At 43.7% G+C, this 20430-nt stretch overlaps 1 protein-coding gene across 1 annotated transcript in view; it reads left to right on the forward strand.

The window, feature by feature from the left end:
* Positions 1 to 20430, forward strand: part of ADGRD1 (adhesion G protein-coupled receptor D1) — a 191885-nt gene that overhangs the window by 63604 nt on the left and 107851 nt on the right. The window contains exon 13 of the mRNA XM_070761993.1: positions 3845 to 4058. Coding sequence (XP_070618094.1) covers positions 3845 to 4058 — 214 coding nt within the window. The remainder of the gene's footprint in view (positions 1 to 3844; positions 4059 to 20430) is intronic.

Consider the following 20430-nt stretch of genomic DNA (forward strand, 5'->3'; position numbering starts at 1 on the left):
AGATGGATCATGAGGTCTTTTTCTGCTGTCGGTCTTCTATGTTTGTATGAAAGGAAGGAAGGAAGGAAGGAAGGAAGGAAGGAAGGAAGGAAGGAAGGAAGGAAGGAGGAATAACAAGAGCACTTAGACTTATTTAACACTTCACAGTGCTTTACAGCCCACTGTAAGTGGTTTACAGAGAGTAAGCATATTGCCCCCAACAATCTGGGTCCTCCTTTTACTGACCTTGGAAGGATCAAAGGCTGAGTCAATCTTGAGCCTACTGAGATTTGATTTGCCATTTGCTGGCAGCCAGTGATCAGCAGAAGTAGCTTGCAGTACTGCACTCTAACCGCTGCACCACCGAGGCTCACCACAATTCCCTCTCGATGTTGTCATTGTTACCCTTTCTCAGCAGACCCCACTGCACTTTTCCTTGCCTATATTGGCTTGCCCTATTCCTGGACAGCCAACACTCCCAGCCCAAACCTCATCAGATCTTCCTACCAAGCTCCCACTGAGGGTGCAGGTTGGACCATTGGACCACTGAAGATGCCCTCAATTAGATCTGCGAACGTTCTAACCAAAGTGTTTCCCAAAGGATCAACACATGGTGGATGAGTGGGCGACCTCGAGCTTGCTCTCATCTCTCTCTCTTTCTCTCTCTCTCCTTCCTTTTCTTACTCTTTCCTTCCTTCCTTCTCTCCCTCTCTCTTCCTTCCTTCCTTTTCACTCTCTTTCCTTCCTTCCTTCCCTCTCTCTCTCCTTCCTTCCTTTACTCTCTCCTTCCTTCCCTCTCTCTCTCCTTCCTTCCTTCCTTTCCTCTCTCTTTCCTTCCTTCCCTCTCTCCCTCCTTCCTTCCTTCCTTTTCTCTCTCTTTCCTTCCTTCCTTCCCTCTCTCTCTCTATCTCTCTCTCCTTCCTTTATTTATTTATTATGCCGCCCTTCTCCTTAGACTCGGGGTGGCTTACAACATGTTAGCAATAGCACTTTTTAACAGAGCCAGCATATTGCTCCCACAATCCGGGTCTTCATTTTATCCACCTCCTTCCTTCCCTCTCTCTCTCTCTCCTTCCTTCCTTCCTTCCTTCCTTCTCTCTCTCTTTCCATCCTTCCTTCCCTCTCTCTCTTGTTCTCTTCCTTCCCTCCCTTCCTCCCTCTCTTTCTCCCTCCTTCTCTCCCTCTCCCTCTCCCCCCTTCTCTCATGGAGACGCTGCAGACATCAAATATTTGTCACCCTCCCCCACATCCTCCCCCTTCCCTCCAAAATGGAGATTTCTTTTCCCCCACCCCAAAATGCACCAGGGTGTCCATCGTTGATTGGTTTGCTTCCCGACCTTAAATTGAAACAGCTGCAGCTGGAATGTCTCTGCAAAACAACAACGGTTATTTTTCCCCACGGGCAGCAAAGAGGAAAACCCATCTGTAAATTGTTCGGGTTGTATGCATGTGTTTCGAGTGGGTGGTGGTGAGGGGCCGGGGAGGAGAAATATTTATTTTTCCTTCCAACCCAAAAGGCAGAGCGGCTCAGGTCGCACCAAAATGTTCCAGGGATCAGGGATTAGAAAGAGAAGCCGGTGGAGGAAGCAGGTGGTTAAAGAGATTAGCTATGCATTATGCCAGATACGTCTTGAGGACCAGCGGCATGGAGGTCACCAGATTCTGACATTCGGAGATAGGCTCCCCAGGGCAATGTGTTCCTTTGTTTACAACAGGGAACACATCTGTAGCATTGTGCGGTCTCCCAGATAGCACAACCTCTCCAAGAGTTGTGGCTTGTGTTCCAAGAGATGCTTTGGTGTTGCTTGTTCCGCAAGTCATTTTCTCAAGAACTTTGTTAAGAGCTCATCGCTGCAGCCTACCAATTTTATTTTATTTGTCAAGTATGTATTGCTAATATACATAGATATAACACTATTTATATATATGATATGGCGCAGTAATGAGCAGCCAATTTTTTTACTGCCATACTGTGGGTGTGGCTTATTTTGTGGGCGTGGCTTAATGGTCATGTGACTGGGTAGGAGTGGTTTGCCAGCCATGTGACCAGGTGGGAGTGGCTTGACCGATCATAATTGTTCAAGTGAACAGTTAAGTCCTCGACTTACAACCTTACCAGTGTCGCTCGCTGGGGTGACAATTTGTTTCATGTTTACTGCACTTTTCAAAAAGAGACACCCCCCCCAAGAACCAAGAGACAGAACAGGACAATGGCATCACCCTCCTCCCTTACATCAAAGGCACCATAGGTAAAATCAGCAAAATTATCCGCAAACACAACATCAAGACAGCCTTTGGTACAGATAAAAAAATAGCCAACATCCTAAGAAACCCCAAAGACAATATCCAGCTAGAAAACCAGGGAGTTTATCAAATACCGTGTAAAATCTGCCCAGCCACATATATTGGACAAACTAACAGGAGAGTAAATGCACGTGTTGCAGAACATAAAAATGCATTAAGGAAAAAAAGAAGAAACCACCTCCCTTTTCCAACACTTCAAAACTACAGGACATGAAATTGATTTTGACAGTACCAAATTAATTTCCAAAACAGAACACTACAGCAAAAGAATAATCATGGAAGCCATTGAGATAGAAAAACATCCCCAAAATATGAACAAGAGGGATGATACCTCCTGCCTACCAGACATCTGGAAACCAGCCCTCAAACGTATCCCAGCCATAGAAACTGAAACCAGACTCAGAACACACATTGCAAAACAATCAAGTAGCCTGCAAGCTCCAACTACTCAGGATATCACGCCTAATCCACAATCATTAACTAATCAGCATACCTCAGTTACATCAACGACCCTGGGTGTTACCCCACTGACTCACCAGGAAGTCTCTACACAGCAGGCAATTGCTGAGCCATCAAACCACACCCAGCCACCAGTATTTATAGAAGGAAGGCAGCTCAGGTCTCGCTGTGTTTGCCCTAGAACAAGGACAGAAACACCAGCCTGAAGATGACGAGTGGGACCTCGTCGAAACGTCGCCTGAAATTTCCAAATCCTACACGGGAAGAAATTTTTCCTTAGTAGGAAATTGTGATATTTTTTTTGTTTCCCGAAGGGAAGCTGAGATTTTTTGGGGTCTGTTTTGTTTTGAGTTTGGTCTAAAAAGAAACTTTACCTGGCAGAGCAAAAATCAGAATTGCTTTGCATTTCTCTGCATGAACTCAAACTGCGATATTTTTACATGTCTGCTCAGTGCAAACAGTAACCTGTGATGAAACATTGGTCGTTCTAGTAGGCTCAGAAGAACCTTCCTCCAAGAGGAGCAAGGAAACACCAACCACATCAGAAAACCCTCCATTCAAGACACGAATGTATTTAAAACATCTGTGGCCAGCTTGCGGCCTTCTGTGAAAGCAGCTTCATTCCAGCTTTCTCTACCCATTATTTTGAGTTTTTTGGGAAAGCTATTTTTAGAACATGGGGGGGGGGGAACCCCAGGAGTACATATTTCATTAAAATTGAGGTGGTTTATTTTCTTTCAACTTTGCTTTCCTCTCCAGTTTTTCAACAGTTTTTAGAAACTGGATTAGTTATTTGAGACCTCTCAATTTCTGCAATTTAATAATAGCAACAGCGATCCAAAACACACACGCACAAAACCCCAACAACTGTTGTGTATACTCCCTTGCAGTGTGATGACTCTTCATCCCGAACTTGCTCTGAAGCATAAATTATCATGTGGATTTATTACTTGTTTCTTTATTAATTAGTCATAAATTTTAGAATGACTTATGGAATGTCTTTTATGTTACTGCCAAGTTTATCTACTTAGTTGCTGAGCTAATAATGATGAGTGGATAACTTTATTAGTTATTTTTCTTGAGGTTCATCCTGTTTGAGTAGTCTATGTCCGGTTCACCTGGTCATAGATTTCGAGGACCAGGAGTCGGAGGAGTACTGGCATCGTAGCCCAGTGTTTTTGTCACCCGAGTCTGAGAGTGAGAGTGAAGGGGAATTGGAGAATGAGGAACCACCAGAGACTGTAGCACCCCCAGTTATGGGACTGAGTGAGTCAGAGGATGATGGGGACTTTGAGGATCAGGACCCCCTGTTAGATGCAAGGATAAGAAGAATGAGATCTAGGCACGAATATCTCACTAGAAGGGGTTCTTGGCGTTAAATAGATCTATGGGACATTTGGCCACACCTTGGCAGTATATAAGGACAGGCTGTTGGGAAAGGGATGTGGCATCATGGAGGACTCCATTTTCAATGGGACAAGATTCACCTTTTCAGTCCATGTAAACCAAAGAAGAACTAACACCTGCATTTCTCTCCCTCTTTCTCTCTCTCTCTCTCTCTTTCTTTCTTTCTCTCTCTCTCTCCTACCTACCTACCTACTTACCGTGCTTAGCTGCCTATCTCTCTCTCTTTCCCTCTATTATCCATCTATCATCTATCTTTTCTTTCTAATCTCTCTCTCTCTTATCTATCTATCTATCTATCTATCTAATCTATCTAATCTATCTATCTATCTATCTATCTATCTATCTATCTATCTATCTATCTCCTATCCTTCTATCCTCCCTAATCTCTCTATATTATCTTTCTCTATCCATCCATCCATCCGTCAGTCTATCCATCCATCCATCCATCCATCCATCCATCCATCCATCCATCCATCCATCTATCATCTCTCTCTGTTTTCTCTCTCTTGGTAATCTCATTCCAGACAAATGGCAGTCCAATCCCCCTTTGAAAGTCTCAAGTGTTGGAGCTCTCACAACCTCCACAGGCAACCAACGGTGGTTGATCGCTCTCACTGTCAGAAAGTTCCTTCTCCTTTCCAGGTTGAATCTCTCCTTGATCAGTTCCCATCCATTGTTCCTTGTCTGACCTTCTGGTGCTTTGCAGAATAGCTTGACCCCCTCCTCTCTTTGGCAGCCCCTCAAATATTGGAAGGCTGCTCTCATGTCTCCCCTGGTCCTTCTCTTCACTAGATTAGCCATGCCCAGTTCCTGCAATTGTTCTTCATATGTTTAAGCCTCCAGTCCCCTAATCATCTTGGTTGCTCTTCTCTGCACTTTCTTTAGAGTTTCAATGTCTTTTTAATTTATTTTTATTTATTTTATTTATTTATTTTGTCCAATACACAATACATATTGAAGAGGATAGACATGAAGTATTATATATAAAGAAAAGATATAAAAGCGGAGGAGAAGATATATGAAAGGAAGAAAAGATATATGATATATGAGATAAGGAGAGACAATTGGACAGGGGACGAAAGGCGGGCTAGTGCACTTATGTACACCCCTTACTGACCTGTTAGGAACCTAGAGAGGTCAATCGTGGATAATCTAAGGGAGAAATGTTGGGGGTTAGGGGTTGACACTACTGAGTCTGGTAATGAGTTCCACGCTTCGACAACTTGATTGCTAAAGCCATATTTTTTACAGTCACATTTGGAGCGATTAATATTTATTTATTTATTATTTATTTATTAGATTTGTATGCCGCCCCTCTCCGAAGACTCGGGGCGGCTAACAACAATAAAAAAGACAATGTAAACAAATCTAATATTAAAAATAATCTTCAAAACCCCAATTTAAAAAACCAATCATACAAACAAGCATACCATGTATAAATTCTATAAGCTTAGGGGGAAGGGAAAACTTTCAATTCCCCCATGCCTGACGACAGAGGTGGGCTTTAAGGAGCTTGCTAAAGACAAGGAGGGTGGGGGCAACTCTGATATCTGGGGGGAGCTGGTTCCAGAAGGTCGGGGCCGCCACAGAGAAGGCTCTTCTCCTGGGTCCCGCCAAACGACATTGTTTCGTCGACGGGACCCGGAGAATATTAAGTTTGTATTTGTTGCGTGCTCTTGTGTTGTTGAGGTTGAAGCTGAAGTAGTCATTTTGTAGTGTAGTGATCCAAACTGGATGCAATACTGATTTAATTAGGGTTTTACAGAGTGCTATATAGAATGCTGGTGAGACCACATTTGGAATACTGTGTTCAGTTCTGGAGACCTCACCTACAAAAAGATATTGACAAAATTGAACGGGTCCAAAGACGGGCTACAAGAATGGTGGAAGGTCTTAAGCATAAAACGTATCAGGAAAGACTTCATGAACTCACTCTGTATAGTCTGGAGGACAGAAGAAAAAGGGGGGACATGATCGAAACATTTAAATATATTAAAGGGTTAAATAAGGTCCAGGCAGGAAGTGTTTTTAATAGGAAAGTGAACACAGGAACAAGGGGACACAATCTGAAGTTAGTTGGGGGAAAGATCAAAAGCAACATGAGAAAATATTATTTTACTGAAAGAGTAGTAGATCTTTGGAACAAACTTCCAGCAGACGTGGTAGATAAATCCACAGTAACTGAATTTAAACATGCCTGGGATAAACATATATCCATCCTAAGATAAAATACAGAAAATAGTATAAGGGCAGACTAGATGGACCATGAGGTCTTTTTCTGCCATCAGACTTCTATGTTTCTATGTTTCTATGTACAGTATTAGTACCTCCACAGTCCTAAATTGCATCCTTCTGTTAATTCAATTTAGGATTGCATTGGCTTTTTTGTTGTGTACCCTGTTGAAAATTGGGCGGGCCCGAAAGCCAAGGAAAGGATTAGAATACACTCAGCCTGTTTTTCAAAATAACCCCCCCCTGCCCCCTGCCCCCTCCACCCAGAAGCCGTTGCAATGAGCTCATTTGAGAAGGGAAAGGGGAGAACAAATATGTTTATCTAAAAATATTTCTTGAAACCCCAGCGAGACAGATTTGGGGATTTGGAGTTACTACATACCGCCATAATTTTAGACCGCAATGGCCTTTTTGATGCTCCAGGGATCAGCATGTGCTGTGCACAATCCCATGTGGTCTAAAAGCAGATAAATTATCCCTTGGATCAGGTTGCAAGGACCTCAACTTTTGATCGGACACAGGATTCAATCCTGGGCCTAGAAAGTTTAGAACTAAGACGCCTTAAACAAGATCTAAGTATTGCCCGCAAGATCATATGCTGCAACGTCCTGCCTGTCGACGACTACTTCAGCTTCAACCACAACAACACAAGAGCACACAACAGATTTAAACTTAATATTAACCGCTCCAAACTTGACTGTAAAAAATATGACTTCAGTAACCGAATTGTCGAAGCGTGGAACTCATTACCGGACTCCATAGTGTCATCCCCAAACCCTCAACACTTTACCCTTAGATTATCTACGGTTGACCTATCCAGATTCCTAAGAGGTCAGTAAGGGGCGAGTACAAGTGCACTAGAGTGCCTTCCGTCCCCTGTCCTATTGCTCTCCTATATCTCCTCTACCTTTCTTCTATTCCTATATCTCTTCTTCTATTCTTTCATTGATATGTTCTATTACTATATCTTCTTTTCTATTCTTTCTTAGATATATTTTACTATGAGTATCTCCTCTATAACCTTCATCATGTATTTTACTATGTGTATATAGATATATACCCACTAAAACCCTCAATTTGTATTGGACAAAATAAATAAATAAAATAAATAAAATAGGATGTCCCTGCTAGGAGGGGGGGGGGGGGAAAGGAAAAGAAGAAAGAAAGAAATGTAGCACAATACGGAGTGATCTGCCAGAGAATATTTTAGGAGATAAAGTGGAAGAAAGAATAGATCGGTCACCGAAGATAGAAGGAAAAGATAAATTTTTGCTCCACATTTCAAACTTGAAATGTGGAGCAAAATGCTTTTCCGTTGGTTTGGTTTATCGTGTTGTGTGAATGCAGCCATTGTTATGCCACCCAAGATCTCGTGTTCTGCACTTTTTATGGGCTCACCTTTTGCATAAAATCAGATTAAGATTACAATTAATCTGTAATTGTAGTGTTTTTGGGACACAGTTTTTGGGTGGGTTTTTGGGACACAATTCCATTCATGTGGCCTAATGGTCCAAGCCTATAGTCTAAGTTCCTTAATAGTTGTACAAACACAAGCAATTGTGACTTCTTTAAGAGGCCAGCTTTGTAAATAATAATAACAATAATAATAATAATAATAATAATAATAATAATAATAATAATAATAATAATAATTTATTAGATTTGTATGCCGCCCCTTTCCGAAGACTCGGGGCAGCTCACAACAACGATAAAAACAATATTATACTGGCACAAATCTAATATTACAATGGTACCTCTACTTAGGAACGCCTCTACTTAAGAACTTTTCTAGATAAGAACCGGGTGTTCAAGATTTTTTTTGCCTGTTCTTAAGAACCATTTTCTACTTAAGAACACGAGCCCGGAAAAATTTCCCAGGAAATTTGAGAGCGGCACGAAGGCCCGGCCAGTTTCCTGCCATTCCCCCTTTAATCCCGGCCATCTCGGGCTTTTCTGGGCTGCCAGAGGAGCCTTTCGGTGGCACTTAAGGAGGCTTTGGCAGTCCAGAGTGAATGGAGCGTTTTCCTTTCTCTGGGCGCTGCCTCAGAGTCCCTCTTTTTTTTTTTAAGCCTTAAAGTTTTGGATTTTTTTGATTCCTCTCACCTCACCTTCTTCCTTCAGCAGCAACTCTCCTCCTCCTCTTCCTCCCACCCAAATTCCAAGCTTTTATTTCTTTCCTAATGGGTTTGCATGCATTATTTGCTTTTACATTGATTCCTATGGGAAAAATTGCTGCTACTTAAGAAAGTTTCTACTTAAGAACCTGGTCACGGAACAAATTAAGTTCTTAAGTAGAGGTACCACTGTATATGTGATATAGGAGAGCAATAGGACAGGGGATGGAAGGCACTCTAGTGCACTTATGTACGCCCCTTATTGATCTCTTAGGAATCTGGAGAGGTCCACCGTGGATAGTCTAAGGGTAAAATGTTGGGGGTTTGGCGATGACATTACAGAGTCCAGTAATGAGTTCCACGCTTTGACAACTTGATTACTGAAGTCGTATTTTTTACAGTCAAGTTTGGGGCGGTTAATATTAAGCTTGAATCTGTTGTGGGCTCTTGTGTTGCTGTGGTTGAAGCTGAAGTAGTCGCCGACAGGCAAGACGTTGCAGCATATGATCTTGTGGGCAATACTTAGATCATGTTTAAGGCGTCGTAGTTCTAAGCTTTCTAGGCCCAGGATTGTAAGTTTAGTCTCGTAGGGTACTCTGTTTCCGTTAGAGGAGTGAAGGGCTCTTCTGGTGAAGTATCTTTGGATATTTTCGAGGGTGTTAATGTCCGAGATGTGGTATGGGTTCCAAACAGATGAGCTGTATTCGAGGATGGGTCTGGTGAAAGTTTTGTAAACTCTAGTTAGTAGTGAGAGATTGCCAGAGCAAAAGCTACGTAGGATTATGTTAACAACTCTTGAAGCCTTCTTGCCGATGTTGTTGCAGTGGACTTTGGCACTTAAGTTAAGGCTACCTGGGGAGCATTCCAGCAATGGGGGTAAGTAGGAACCCTCTTTGTGGGAGGCATTTCAAATGTCAAGTAACATCCCCTCCTCTCTTTCCCTCCCAAATTACTCATACTGGAGAGGAGATCTGCTTTCTCCAGACCATTCCTCTTCATTTCTCTGTGTCCCTCTGAGCTGTGGTTTTTTTTTCACTGTGTCTTCTACATTTTCTCTTCCATGACCCTCCTTTGAAATATGTCTCGCCTTTCCTCTATTCCCCCCACTGGGCGCTTGTCTCCAGGCCAAGTTTATTGAACTTGATGCTTCCACCAAGCCCTCAATCATCTTCTTTTCCACCGCGTTTCCTTGAACTGGCCCTGATTTGTCAATATTGTCTTCTGACCAAGAGACATCTGACACTTTCACAGATGGAGAATTTACGACTTCTCTTCCCCCCCCCCCCACGATGTGTGTTGCAATTGTTCCAAAGTCTGCTGACCTTTATGGGCACTGGAAAGTGGTTTGCAAACCTGAATCTCATTCGTTACCGATCTTCTCTGGGATAAATGTGGAGGCAAAAGTTCAGATTTTCCTGAATTAGAAAAGATTGAGATTTCTTGATAATGTCGGGCCAGAATACTTACAGAACCTCCTTCTGCGGCATACATCCCTGTGGCCGATAAGTGTTCTGTCTGGGTCACTCCAGAAGCCAAGACCAACCCAAAAAGAGAAACCAGACACACTGGTAAAAGGCAAAGGCAGTTTATATAATTCAAGGAAAACACAGGGAACAGAAAATGTCCTTACAAACAGGAAAAACGCTGGAACTTCAAATATATACACGAAGGGAATAGTCCATGAAGCAATACCAGATTCTTGCTGCCAAGACGAAGCTGTAGATAGCAAACAGACGCCTCCCACAAGTCTTCCAGACTGCAAGGCCACAAGCCAAGATCAGAGACGCTGAGAATCAAAACAGGTCACCGCAACTCCAATTGATAACACTCCACATGGCTTCAAGGCCTTGCCTGCTTTTTAAACCCTGCTGATGAGGACCACACCCAAACCCAGCTGTTTCTAATTTAATGGTGAAAATATTTCTTTAACTGCTCCTTTCGTTGCTTTGAACGTCTCTGTCTCATGTCAATGACAACTTGTGCGTCATCACCTAATGACTCCAAGCTACTGGCTGGGGAGAGCCCCCCCCCCCCGGGGCTCTCATGCTGTTCTCCTTCATCCCATTCCTGACTCTCCTCTCCCCCGTCTGACTGTTCAGCCCCCTCCTCTGCGCTGTCATCCTCCTCCGGGCATGGAGCCAGCAGAGACACAGCTGGTCCCTGAGCAGCCTCAGGCTGAATCACAACAATAAGGTCCCACAGAGTTGGTCTTCTCCAGGTCCCGTCGACCAAGCAATGTCGTCTGGCGGGACCTAGGGGAAGGGCCTTCTCTGTGGCGGCCCCGACCCTCTGGAATCAACTCCCCCTGGAGATTTGAAATTTGAACTGCTCCCACCCTCCTCGCCTTTCGCAAGAGCCTGAAGACCTATCTATGCCGCCAGGCATGGGGCAACTAATGCATCCCCCTTTTCTGACCATTAAAGTTATGAGTGGGTATGATTGTGTAGTATCAATTGTTTTTAAGATAATGGGTTTTTGTTACAGTTTTAATTATTGGATTTGTTCTGTATTGTTTTATTGTTGTTGTGAGCCGCCCCAAGTTTTCGGAGAGGGGCGGCGTACAAGTCTAATAAATTATTATTAATAATTATTAATTATTAATGTCAACCATCCTGGATTTAACCTGGGAAGCTACTCAACCAGTTCAGTTCCCCATCTTAAATTCAAATTCATAATAGAGCTGAAAAGGGACCCTTGGAGGCCTTCTAGTCCAACCCCCTGTTCAAGCAGGAGACACTATATCCGTGATGGTGAAACTATGGCTTGGAGCCATATTAGAGGGCAAGTGAGACATTGCCCTATATCAGCTCCAGCGCAAGTGCAGAGAAGAGCAACAAAATGATTAGGGGACTGGAGGCAATAATAATAATAATAATAATAATAATAATAATAATAATAATAATAATATAGAATAGAATAGAATAGAATAGAAATTTTATTGGCCAAGTGTGATTGGACACACAAGGAATTTGTCTTGGTGCATATGCTCTCATCATACATAAAATAAAATATACATTTGTCAAGAATCATGTGGTACGACACTTAATGATTGTCATAGGGGTCAAATAAGCAATGAAGAAGCAATATTAATAAAAATCTTAGGATATAAGCAGCAATTTACAGTCATACAGTCAACATGGGAGGAAATGGGTGATAGGAATGATGAGAAAATAATATAATAATAATAATAATAATAATAATAATAATAATAATAATAATAATAATAAATAATTTATTAGACTTATATACACTCGGGGTGGTTCACAACAACAATAACACAATATAAATACAAATCTAATAATTAAAACTATAGCTAAAATCCATTATCTTAAAACAAGCAGTAATACACAATTAACAATCTTACAATCTTACCCACACATAACTTTTAATGGTCAGAAGGGGGGGGGCATATGCTAGTTGGCATATGCTAGTTGGCTGGTAGACATAGATAGCTCTTAAGGCTCTTGCTAAAGGCAAGGAGGGTGGGGGCAGTACGAATCTCTGGAAGGAGCTGGTTCCTGAGGGCCGGGGCCACCACAGAGAAGGCTCTTCCCCTAGGTCCCATCAAACGACATTGTCTGGTCGATGGGACCTGGAGAAGACCAACTCTATGGGACCTGATTGGCCGCTGGGATATATGCATAATAACTGGGCATGCCTATTCTTGTTAGTGGTGGGTTGCTACCAGTTTGGAGTGGTTCGTGTGAGTCGGTAGCGGATATTTGGTCCCATTCGCCAAACCAGTAGTGATGGCCAGCTTACCAGTTCCCGCGGTCGCCAGTGCTCGGCAATGAACCCTTTGTGGGGAGAAAAGAGGGAGAAATTTACTGCCTTTTTGTGGTAACCGCCTTCTGCCGCACAAACCCCAGTGACCAGTTAGGGCCACAGATTGGGCCTTCTCCGGGTCCCGTCAACTAAACAATGTCATTTGTCGGGACCCAGGGGAAGAGCCTTCTCTGTGGCGGCCCCGACCCTCTGGAACCAACTCCCCCCAGAGATTAGAACTGCCCCCACCCTCCTTGCCTTTCGTAAGCTCCTTAAAACCTGCCTCTGCTGTCAGGCATGGGGGAACTAAGATATTCTTTCCCCCTAGGCTTCTACAATTTATGCATGGTATGTTTGTATGTATGTTTGGTTTTTATAACAAGGGTTTTTAGCTGTTTTAGTATTGGATTGTCACATGCTCTTTTTACCACTGTTGTTAGCCGCCCCGAGTCCACGGAGCAGCTTTGATGGCTGAAGTTCCTTTCACCAGCCATCCTTCGTCGGATATTTTAAACTTGGCGGCAGATCACAAAGTTGTCCTAACTTACATCTGAAGAACCCACTTAAAAAAAACCCCCGAGCATAGTGTGTCTTAACAGCTAGTGGTGATGGAGACCAGAAGGCAGCTGCATTTAAATCTTGGTGTGCCCGGCCGTGGGTCAACCACACCCTATATTTAAGACAGCTTGAAGGAGCTGGGATTACAGAGAGTGAGAGGTAGAGAAACTAACAAAAGAAAAAAGAAAGAGAGGAAGAGTGGATTGTTCTGCATCCAGTTTTGGTCACTACACTATAAAAAAGATGTTGAGATTGAGACTGAGATGTAGAAAGAGTGTGGGGAAGAGTAACCAAGATGATTAGGGGACTGGAGACTAAAACATATGAAGAACAGTTGCAGGAACTGGGCATGGTTAGTCTAATGAAGAGATGAACCAGGGGAGACATGAGAGCAGTCTTCCAATATTTGAGGGGCTGCCACAGAGAGGGGGCGGTCAAGCTATTTTCCAAAGCTGAAGGCCACAGAAGGAGGAATGGATGGAAAGTGAACAAGGAGAGATTGTCTGACGGTGAGAACAATCAGAAGTTGCCTTCGGAAGTTGTGAGAGCTTCATCACTGGAAACTTTCAAGAATACTGGACTGCCTTATGTCAGAAATGGTGTAGGGGCTTCTACTGGGGGTGGGTGGGTTGGAGACTAGATGACCTATAAGATCCCTTTCAACTATCTAAGATGATAGAAACATAGAAACATAGAAGATTGATGGCAGAAAAAGACCTCCTGGTCCATCTACTCTGCCCTTATATTACTTCCTGTATTTTATCTTAGGGTGGATATATTTTTATCCCAGTCATGTTTAAATTCAGTCCCTGTGGATTGACCAACCACGTCTGCTGGAAGTTTGTTCCAAGCATCTACTACTCTTTCAGCAAAATAATATTTTCTCACATGGCTTTTGATCTTTTTCCCCAACTCACCTCAGATTGTGCCCCCTTGTTCTTGTGTTCACTTTCCTATTAAAAACACTTCCCTCCTGAACCTTATTTAACCCTTTGACATATTTAAATGTTTTGATCATGTCCCCCCTTTCCTTTCTGTCCTCCAGACTATACAGATTGAGTTCATGAAGTCTGTCCTGATAGGTTTTATGCTTAAAACCTTCCACCAAGGTCAAAGGCTTGGGAACTAAAACATACAAAGAAGGGTTACAGGAACTGGGCATGGCCAGTCTAGTGAAGAGAAGGGCCAGGGGAGACAGGATAGCAGTCTTCCAATATTTGAGGGGCTGCCACAGAGAGGAGGGAGTCAAGCTACTTCCCAAAGCACCCAAAAGGCCAGACAAGGAATAATGGATGGAAACGGATCAAGGAGAGATTCAATAAGGGGAATATTTTCTGACAGTGAGAACAATCAACCCATGGAACAACTGCACTGCTGTCCGTCAGATATAGGATAGGCCTGCGCATGTATAGGATAGGGTTCCATGCGTATGTGTGGGGTACATGTGGGGGTCTCACATTCATATGCAGGGGGCATGTGCATATGTGGGCTCTGGGCACATGGGGGGGATATCATGGGCGCATTCAGTTAAAGGCAGCCAAAATATTTACTGCCACACTGTGGGCATGGCTTATTGTGTGGGCGTGGCTTAATGGTCATGTGACTGGGTAGGAGTGGCGTGCCGGCCATGTGACCAGGTGGGAGTGGCTTGAACGATCATCATCGTTCAAGTGAACTGTTAAATCCGCGACTTAGTACCTCACCAGTGTCGCTTTCCGGGGTGACAATTTGCTTCATGTTCCCTGCACTCTCCTTCCTGGGTTGCCCCCCACCACTCTGGCTGGGTAGCGAACGGGTGTCGATCAGCTCTTGAGAAAAGAGGGGGGAGGAAATAGGCCCCCTGCTGGTCTCCCTGCCACTTTCCAAGGAGGAGGAAGAGGATGGGAGGGAGGCATAGTTAGCTGGAGCTTGACACACAGCTTCATTTCCGCCGGTGGAACTGTGTTCCACCCAGTGATAGGCTACCAAAAGTTTTACTACCACACTGTGGGTGTGGCTTATGCATTTTGTTTCAACATCTTTCAGTGCAAATTGAGTGTTCTGGGGTGGAGCTCCATTTTTGCTACCCTACTGCCCCTACCCCCCCCATCTGGGCAGTAGCCCACCCGTGATTATCTACTATATAAAGTGTATGTAAATACATACACGCACAGCTCTTCTAAAATTATACACATTCAACTTTATTTACTGTGATAGGAAAAACAGTTCAGAAGGGAAAAAAAATTAAAAAAATAAAATATTTGCTACCGGTACTGTGTACCTGACCAAAATTTTGCTACCGCTACTAGGTACCTGACCATACCTGTAGGAGCCCATCACTGGTTCCACCCCGTCCTGCCTGCTACCTGTTCTGGTTTCTGGTAGAAGTTTAGTAATTACAAATAACTCTCATTAAATGCATCATTTCATGAATAAAGCAATTCCATTTATTTCTCTGCTCTCTTGTACTTCAGCACATTTCCGACATCAATCGGTCTTTATCTCTCTTCTAGCCACATTCCTCACATTCCTTTTCCTGCTTAACTTAGCCAAGATTTATTTCCTAACTACATAGCTATAAAAAACAGCCACTCTGACTAAATACAATACAAAATACTTTGGCTTACTTTAGCCTGGCGAAAAAAACCCTCCATATTTCTTGTCGGCAACGTTGAAACTCCACCCTTCTTCTCCACTAGCCCCCTGACGTGCCAATTACCTCACTACAATATTTAACCCATTCCTCTCCTTAATATCTTCTTCCAGACCTTTGCTCTCTACGTTTCTGAATTCTTCTGAATTTAGGATTAACCCAGCGAGCGTCTGATTCTCCCTCGCTAGATCCTGAACTCATAGCCCCATCCTGTGGCTGGCCTCCCACCTGTTCTACTACCTGTAACCCCGGGGTCCCCACTACTTCATAAACACTATCTGAATCTGAGTCCTCAATATCTTCATCATCCTCCAACTGATCAAGAGTATGTACAACACTACTCACCCCTGTGTGCATTGCATTATGGGTATGTGTGCACTCTGTGCCAAAAACGTTAGCCGTCACTGGTGTAGGATCTTCTGCTTGAGGGGGAGGGGGTTGGACTAGATCAGTGTTTTTCAACCAGTGTGCCGTGGCACACTAGTGTGCCATGAGACATGGTCAGGTGTGCCGCGAAGAAGGAAGCTCAGGTTCCGGTCTTGCAACTTTTTGCTGAGAGAGAGAGAGAGAGAGAGAGAGAGAAAGAAAGCAAGAGAGAGAGAGAGAGAAAGCAAGAGAGAGAAAGAAAAGAGAAAGAGAGAGAAAGCAAGAGTGAGAGAGAGAGAAAGAGAAAGAAGGCAAGAGAGAAAGAAAGCAAGAGAGGGAGAGAGAAAAGGAGAGGAAGAGAGAGAGAGAGAGAGAGAGAGAGAAATTAGCAAAAAGGGGAGGAAAAAAGAGAAATGAGAAAATGATTGAGACAGAGAATGAGAAGGAAGAGAGAGAAACAAAAGAGAGAGAGAGAGAAGTGACTCTTGATTTAAAGCATATGATAAAAAGCACCCAAAGAATAAGAGAGAAAAACCCCCCAGCCCTCACTTGGTTTTGGAAATGGTTCAAGAGTGTGTATACACACACACACACACACACACACACAAGGGGGAGGAGACATGGATGGAAAAAGAGAGGAGAGTGTCTTAGAGTGTCATTTTGGTTGGTGGCGTGCCCCAGGATTTTGTAAATGTAAAAAATGTGCCGCCGCTCAAAAAAGGTTGAAAATCACTGGACTAGATGACCTCCAAGGTCCCTCCCAAATCTGTTGATGTGCCTCTGTATGAATCTGTATTAAAGGCAGACCAGATTCAAAAGCTGCCTGATGCATGCTTACCACGACAACACGACTCTTTCTCTGTGTGTTTGTGTGTGTTTGTGTGTCCAGGGTTCACAAAGGGAACCATAGGCCATTCTAATGACTTTTCATCAACCGAGGCCTCTGTCAGCCAACGTTGGCACAAGGCCAAGCTCATAGCTCTACTGAGCCGTGCGTGCGCCCAGGGTGAAGCCTAATTGAATTCAGTTTATTTATTCCTCCGATTTGTCGAGCTGCCTGCTCGGCAACATGAACTCAGGGCGAGGTGTACCCTCAATAAACAACAACAACAGTCATATGAAAAGAACCTAAATAATAAAAACACGAAGTTGAAGTGCCAGGAACAATGCATTGTCCCTTTTTGGACTTGTATCTGGGCAAAGAGCCAGGGTTTTTAAAATGTTTTTCAAAAGGTAGGCAGGGTTGGGGGCCAACAAAATATTGGGGTGGGGGAGAGAAGATATTTCAAAAGACAGGGACTCAGAGCTTGTGTGAACATCATGCGAAGTGTGCATCGCTCTTTTTATCTGCCTTTGTGTCTTCATGGATTCAGAACCCTATTGGATTAATTTGGGGTTCTGGGGAATGAAAAGGAAAGGAATTCATTCAGAAACTGGGTTAAATCTTCATGGCAAAGCAGATAGCAATAGCAGTAGCCCTTAGAATTATATACCGCTTCATCGTGTTTTTACAGCTCTCTCTAAGCGGTTTACAGAGTCAGCCTATTGCCCCCAACAATCTGGGTCTCCTCATTTTACCCACCTTGGAAGGATGGAAGGCTGAGTCAACTGGAAGGAAGGAAGGAAGGAAAGGAGGGAAGGAAGGGATGAATGAAGGAAGGAAGGAAGGAAGGAAAGGAGGGAAGGAAGGAAGGAAGGAAGAAAGAAATGAAGGAAGGAAGAAATGAAGGAAGGAAGGAACGGAGGGAAGGAAGGAAGGAATGAAGGAAGGAAGGAAAGGAGGGAAGGAAGGGATGAATGAATGAAGGAAGGAAGGAAAGAAGGAAAGGAGGAAGGAAGGAAGAAAGAAATGAAGGAAGGGAGAAATGAAGGAAAGAAGGAAAGGAGGGAAGGAAGGAAGGGATCAATGAAGGAAGGAAGGAAGGAAAGAAGGAAAGGAGGGAGGGAAGGAAGGAAGAAATGAAGAAAGCAAGAAATGAAGGAAGGAAGGAAAGGAGGGAAGGAAGGAAGGAAGGGATGAATGAATGAAGGAAGGAAAGGAGGGAAGGAAGGAAGGACAATAGCAATAGCACTTTCCAGCCCTCTCTAAGCAGTTTACAGAATCAGTATATTGCCCTCCAACAATCTGGATCCGCATTTTACCCACCTCGGAAGGATGGAAGGCTGAGTCAACTGGAAGGAAGGAAGGAAGGAAAGGAGGGAAGGAAGGGATGAATGAAGGAAGGAAGGAAGGAAAGGAGGGAAGGAGGGAAGGAAGGAAGGAAGGAAGGAAGGAAGAAAGAAATGAAGGAAGGAAGAAATGAAGGAAGGAAGGAACGGAGGGAAGGAAGGAAGGGATGAAGGAAGGAAGGAAAGGAGGGAAGGAAGGGATGAATGAAGGAAGGAAGGAAGGAAAGAAGGAAAGGAGGAAGGAAGGAAGGAAGGAAGAAATGAAGGAAGGGAGAAATGAAGGAAAGAAGGAAAGGAGGGAAGGAAGGGATGAAGGAAGGAAAGAAGGAAAGGAGGGAAGGAAGGAAGGAAGGAAGGAAGGGATCAATGAAGGAAGGAAGGAAGGAAAGAAGGAAAGGAGGGAGGGAAGGAAGGAAGAAATGAAGAAAGCAAGAAATGAAGGAAGGAAGGAAAGGAGGGAAGAAAGGAAGGAAGGGATGAATGAATGAAGGAAGGAAAGGAGGGAAGGAAGGAAGGAAGGAAGGAAGGACAACAGCAATAGCATTTTCCAGCCCTCTCTAAGCAGTTTACAGAATCAGTATATTGCCCTCCAACAATCTGGATCCGCATTTTACCCACCTCGGAAGGATGGAAGGCTGAGTCAACCTTGAGCCGATGGGATTTGAACTGCCAAACTGTAGCTGGCAGTCACCTGAAGTAGCCCGCAGTGCTGCACTCTAACTACTGCACCATTTTGGCTCAATTAATGTAGGGGAAGAGCAAGCTAGAAGGCAGAGTTAAACATCCATGAATCTGTCTAATCCTGCCTTGAAGCTGTCATGCTGACAGCTGTCACGACCTCTTCTGGAAGTGAATTCCATCAACCAAGGACCCTCTGGGTGAAGAAATATTTCCCTTTATTTGTCCTCGCTTTTTTACCTATGAGCTTTAGGGAGTGTCCCCTTGTCCTAGTATTGTGTGGTAGAGAAATGTATTTTTCTCTATCCACTTTTTCTATCCCGTGCATGATTTTATACACTTTGATCAAGTCACCCCTTAAACGCCGTCTTCCAAGGCTGAAGAGACCAAGACGTTGCAATCTGGTTTCATAAGGGAGGGGCTCCATTTCCTTGATCATTCTTGTTGCCCTTTTTTGTACCTTTTCCAGTTCCATAGGGTGGAGAAAGTGATGTCATGTGTTCCACGATATCATAATATAAAACTGCCTGAGACAATGACTCATGGGACATCCCCGTTGCTTCTAATGGATGACTCTCCTTTCTCTCTCTATTTCTACTAGTTTTTTCTCATCATTCCTATCATCCTTTTCCTCCCACTTAGGACTGTATGACTGTATCTTGTTGCTTGTATCCTGTTGTGGTTAGCTCTGGCCCAGATCCTGCCCCAAGGACTGTGGATGTGGGGGAGACATCCACATGCCGCAGGCCTGTTTTGCTCCTGATGGAATCTGATGATGAAGGCTCCTCTGACCAAGAAGACATGAGTGACAGGGAGGAGGAGAGTGCGGCAGACAGCTCAGAAGGAGATCACTTATCTCTCTCCTCCTTGGATTCGGAACAAGAGTTAATGATATAGCCACGCATGCGGAGAGCGATGCATAGGTAGCAACAACTGAGGGATTATTATCAAAGAAAATGAGGCCACCTGTGGTTGGGTGGGGCTGTGGTAATTAGTGAGGCTGCTATAAAGAGCAGCGTGTGGGTTTGGCCATTATGGAGGATTATCTGATCCTTGTGTTTCATGCCTGCCTTGCTGACTTCGACCTTGGTGTGCTGATGTTCCCCCACTTTGAAACTAAACCAGGGCAAAGTGTGTTTCACTTTGTGAAAGAAGAAGGACTGTGAATTGCCTCACAGCTGAAAGCTAAGTATCACAGAACTGATAAGGGACTTGTACAAATTACCAGTTTGTTTGGAGACGAGTGCTCTTTGCTATACAAAAAGAGGGTTTGGTTTAAGTGAATTTTCATTATAAAGAACATTGTTTTGAATTTTCAAACATGTGTGTGTCTGAAATTTGTTCCTGTGAATTTTCGGGAGGATTCTACCAGAGAGCCTGACAGAACATATCCTAAGATTTTTATTAATATTGATTGTTTCTTCATTGCTTACTTGACCCCTATGACAATCATTAAGTGTTGTACCACATGATTCTTGACAAATGTCTCTTTTTCTTTTATGCACGCTCAGAGCATATGCACCAAGCCAAATTCCTTGTGTGTCCAATCACACTTGGCCAATAAAAATTCTATTCTATTCTATTCCTGGCGCTTGTTGAGATGCACCCTCCCACACCCATGGGAACCCAGCAAAAATAACTTTCTCTCTAAATTTTAGCTCCACTTTCTATTTTCTCCCTTGCATGAGAAGTCGGGATGGTTGAGATCAATAAGGAGCGTAAAAGCTTTCAAGAAGTACATTGATAGATGGGCTTTAAATGACTCCA

Source organism: Erythrolamprus reginae, chromosome 10 (assembly GCF_031021105.1).
Source record: "Erythrolamprus reginae isolate rEryReg1 chromosome 10, rEryReg1.hap1, whole genome shotgun sequence".
NCBI classification, from domain to species: domain Eukaryota; kingdom Metazoa; phylum Chordata; class Lepidosauria; order Squamata; family Dipsadidae; genus Erythrolamprus; species Erythrolamprus reginae.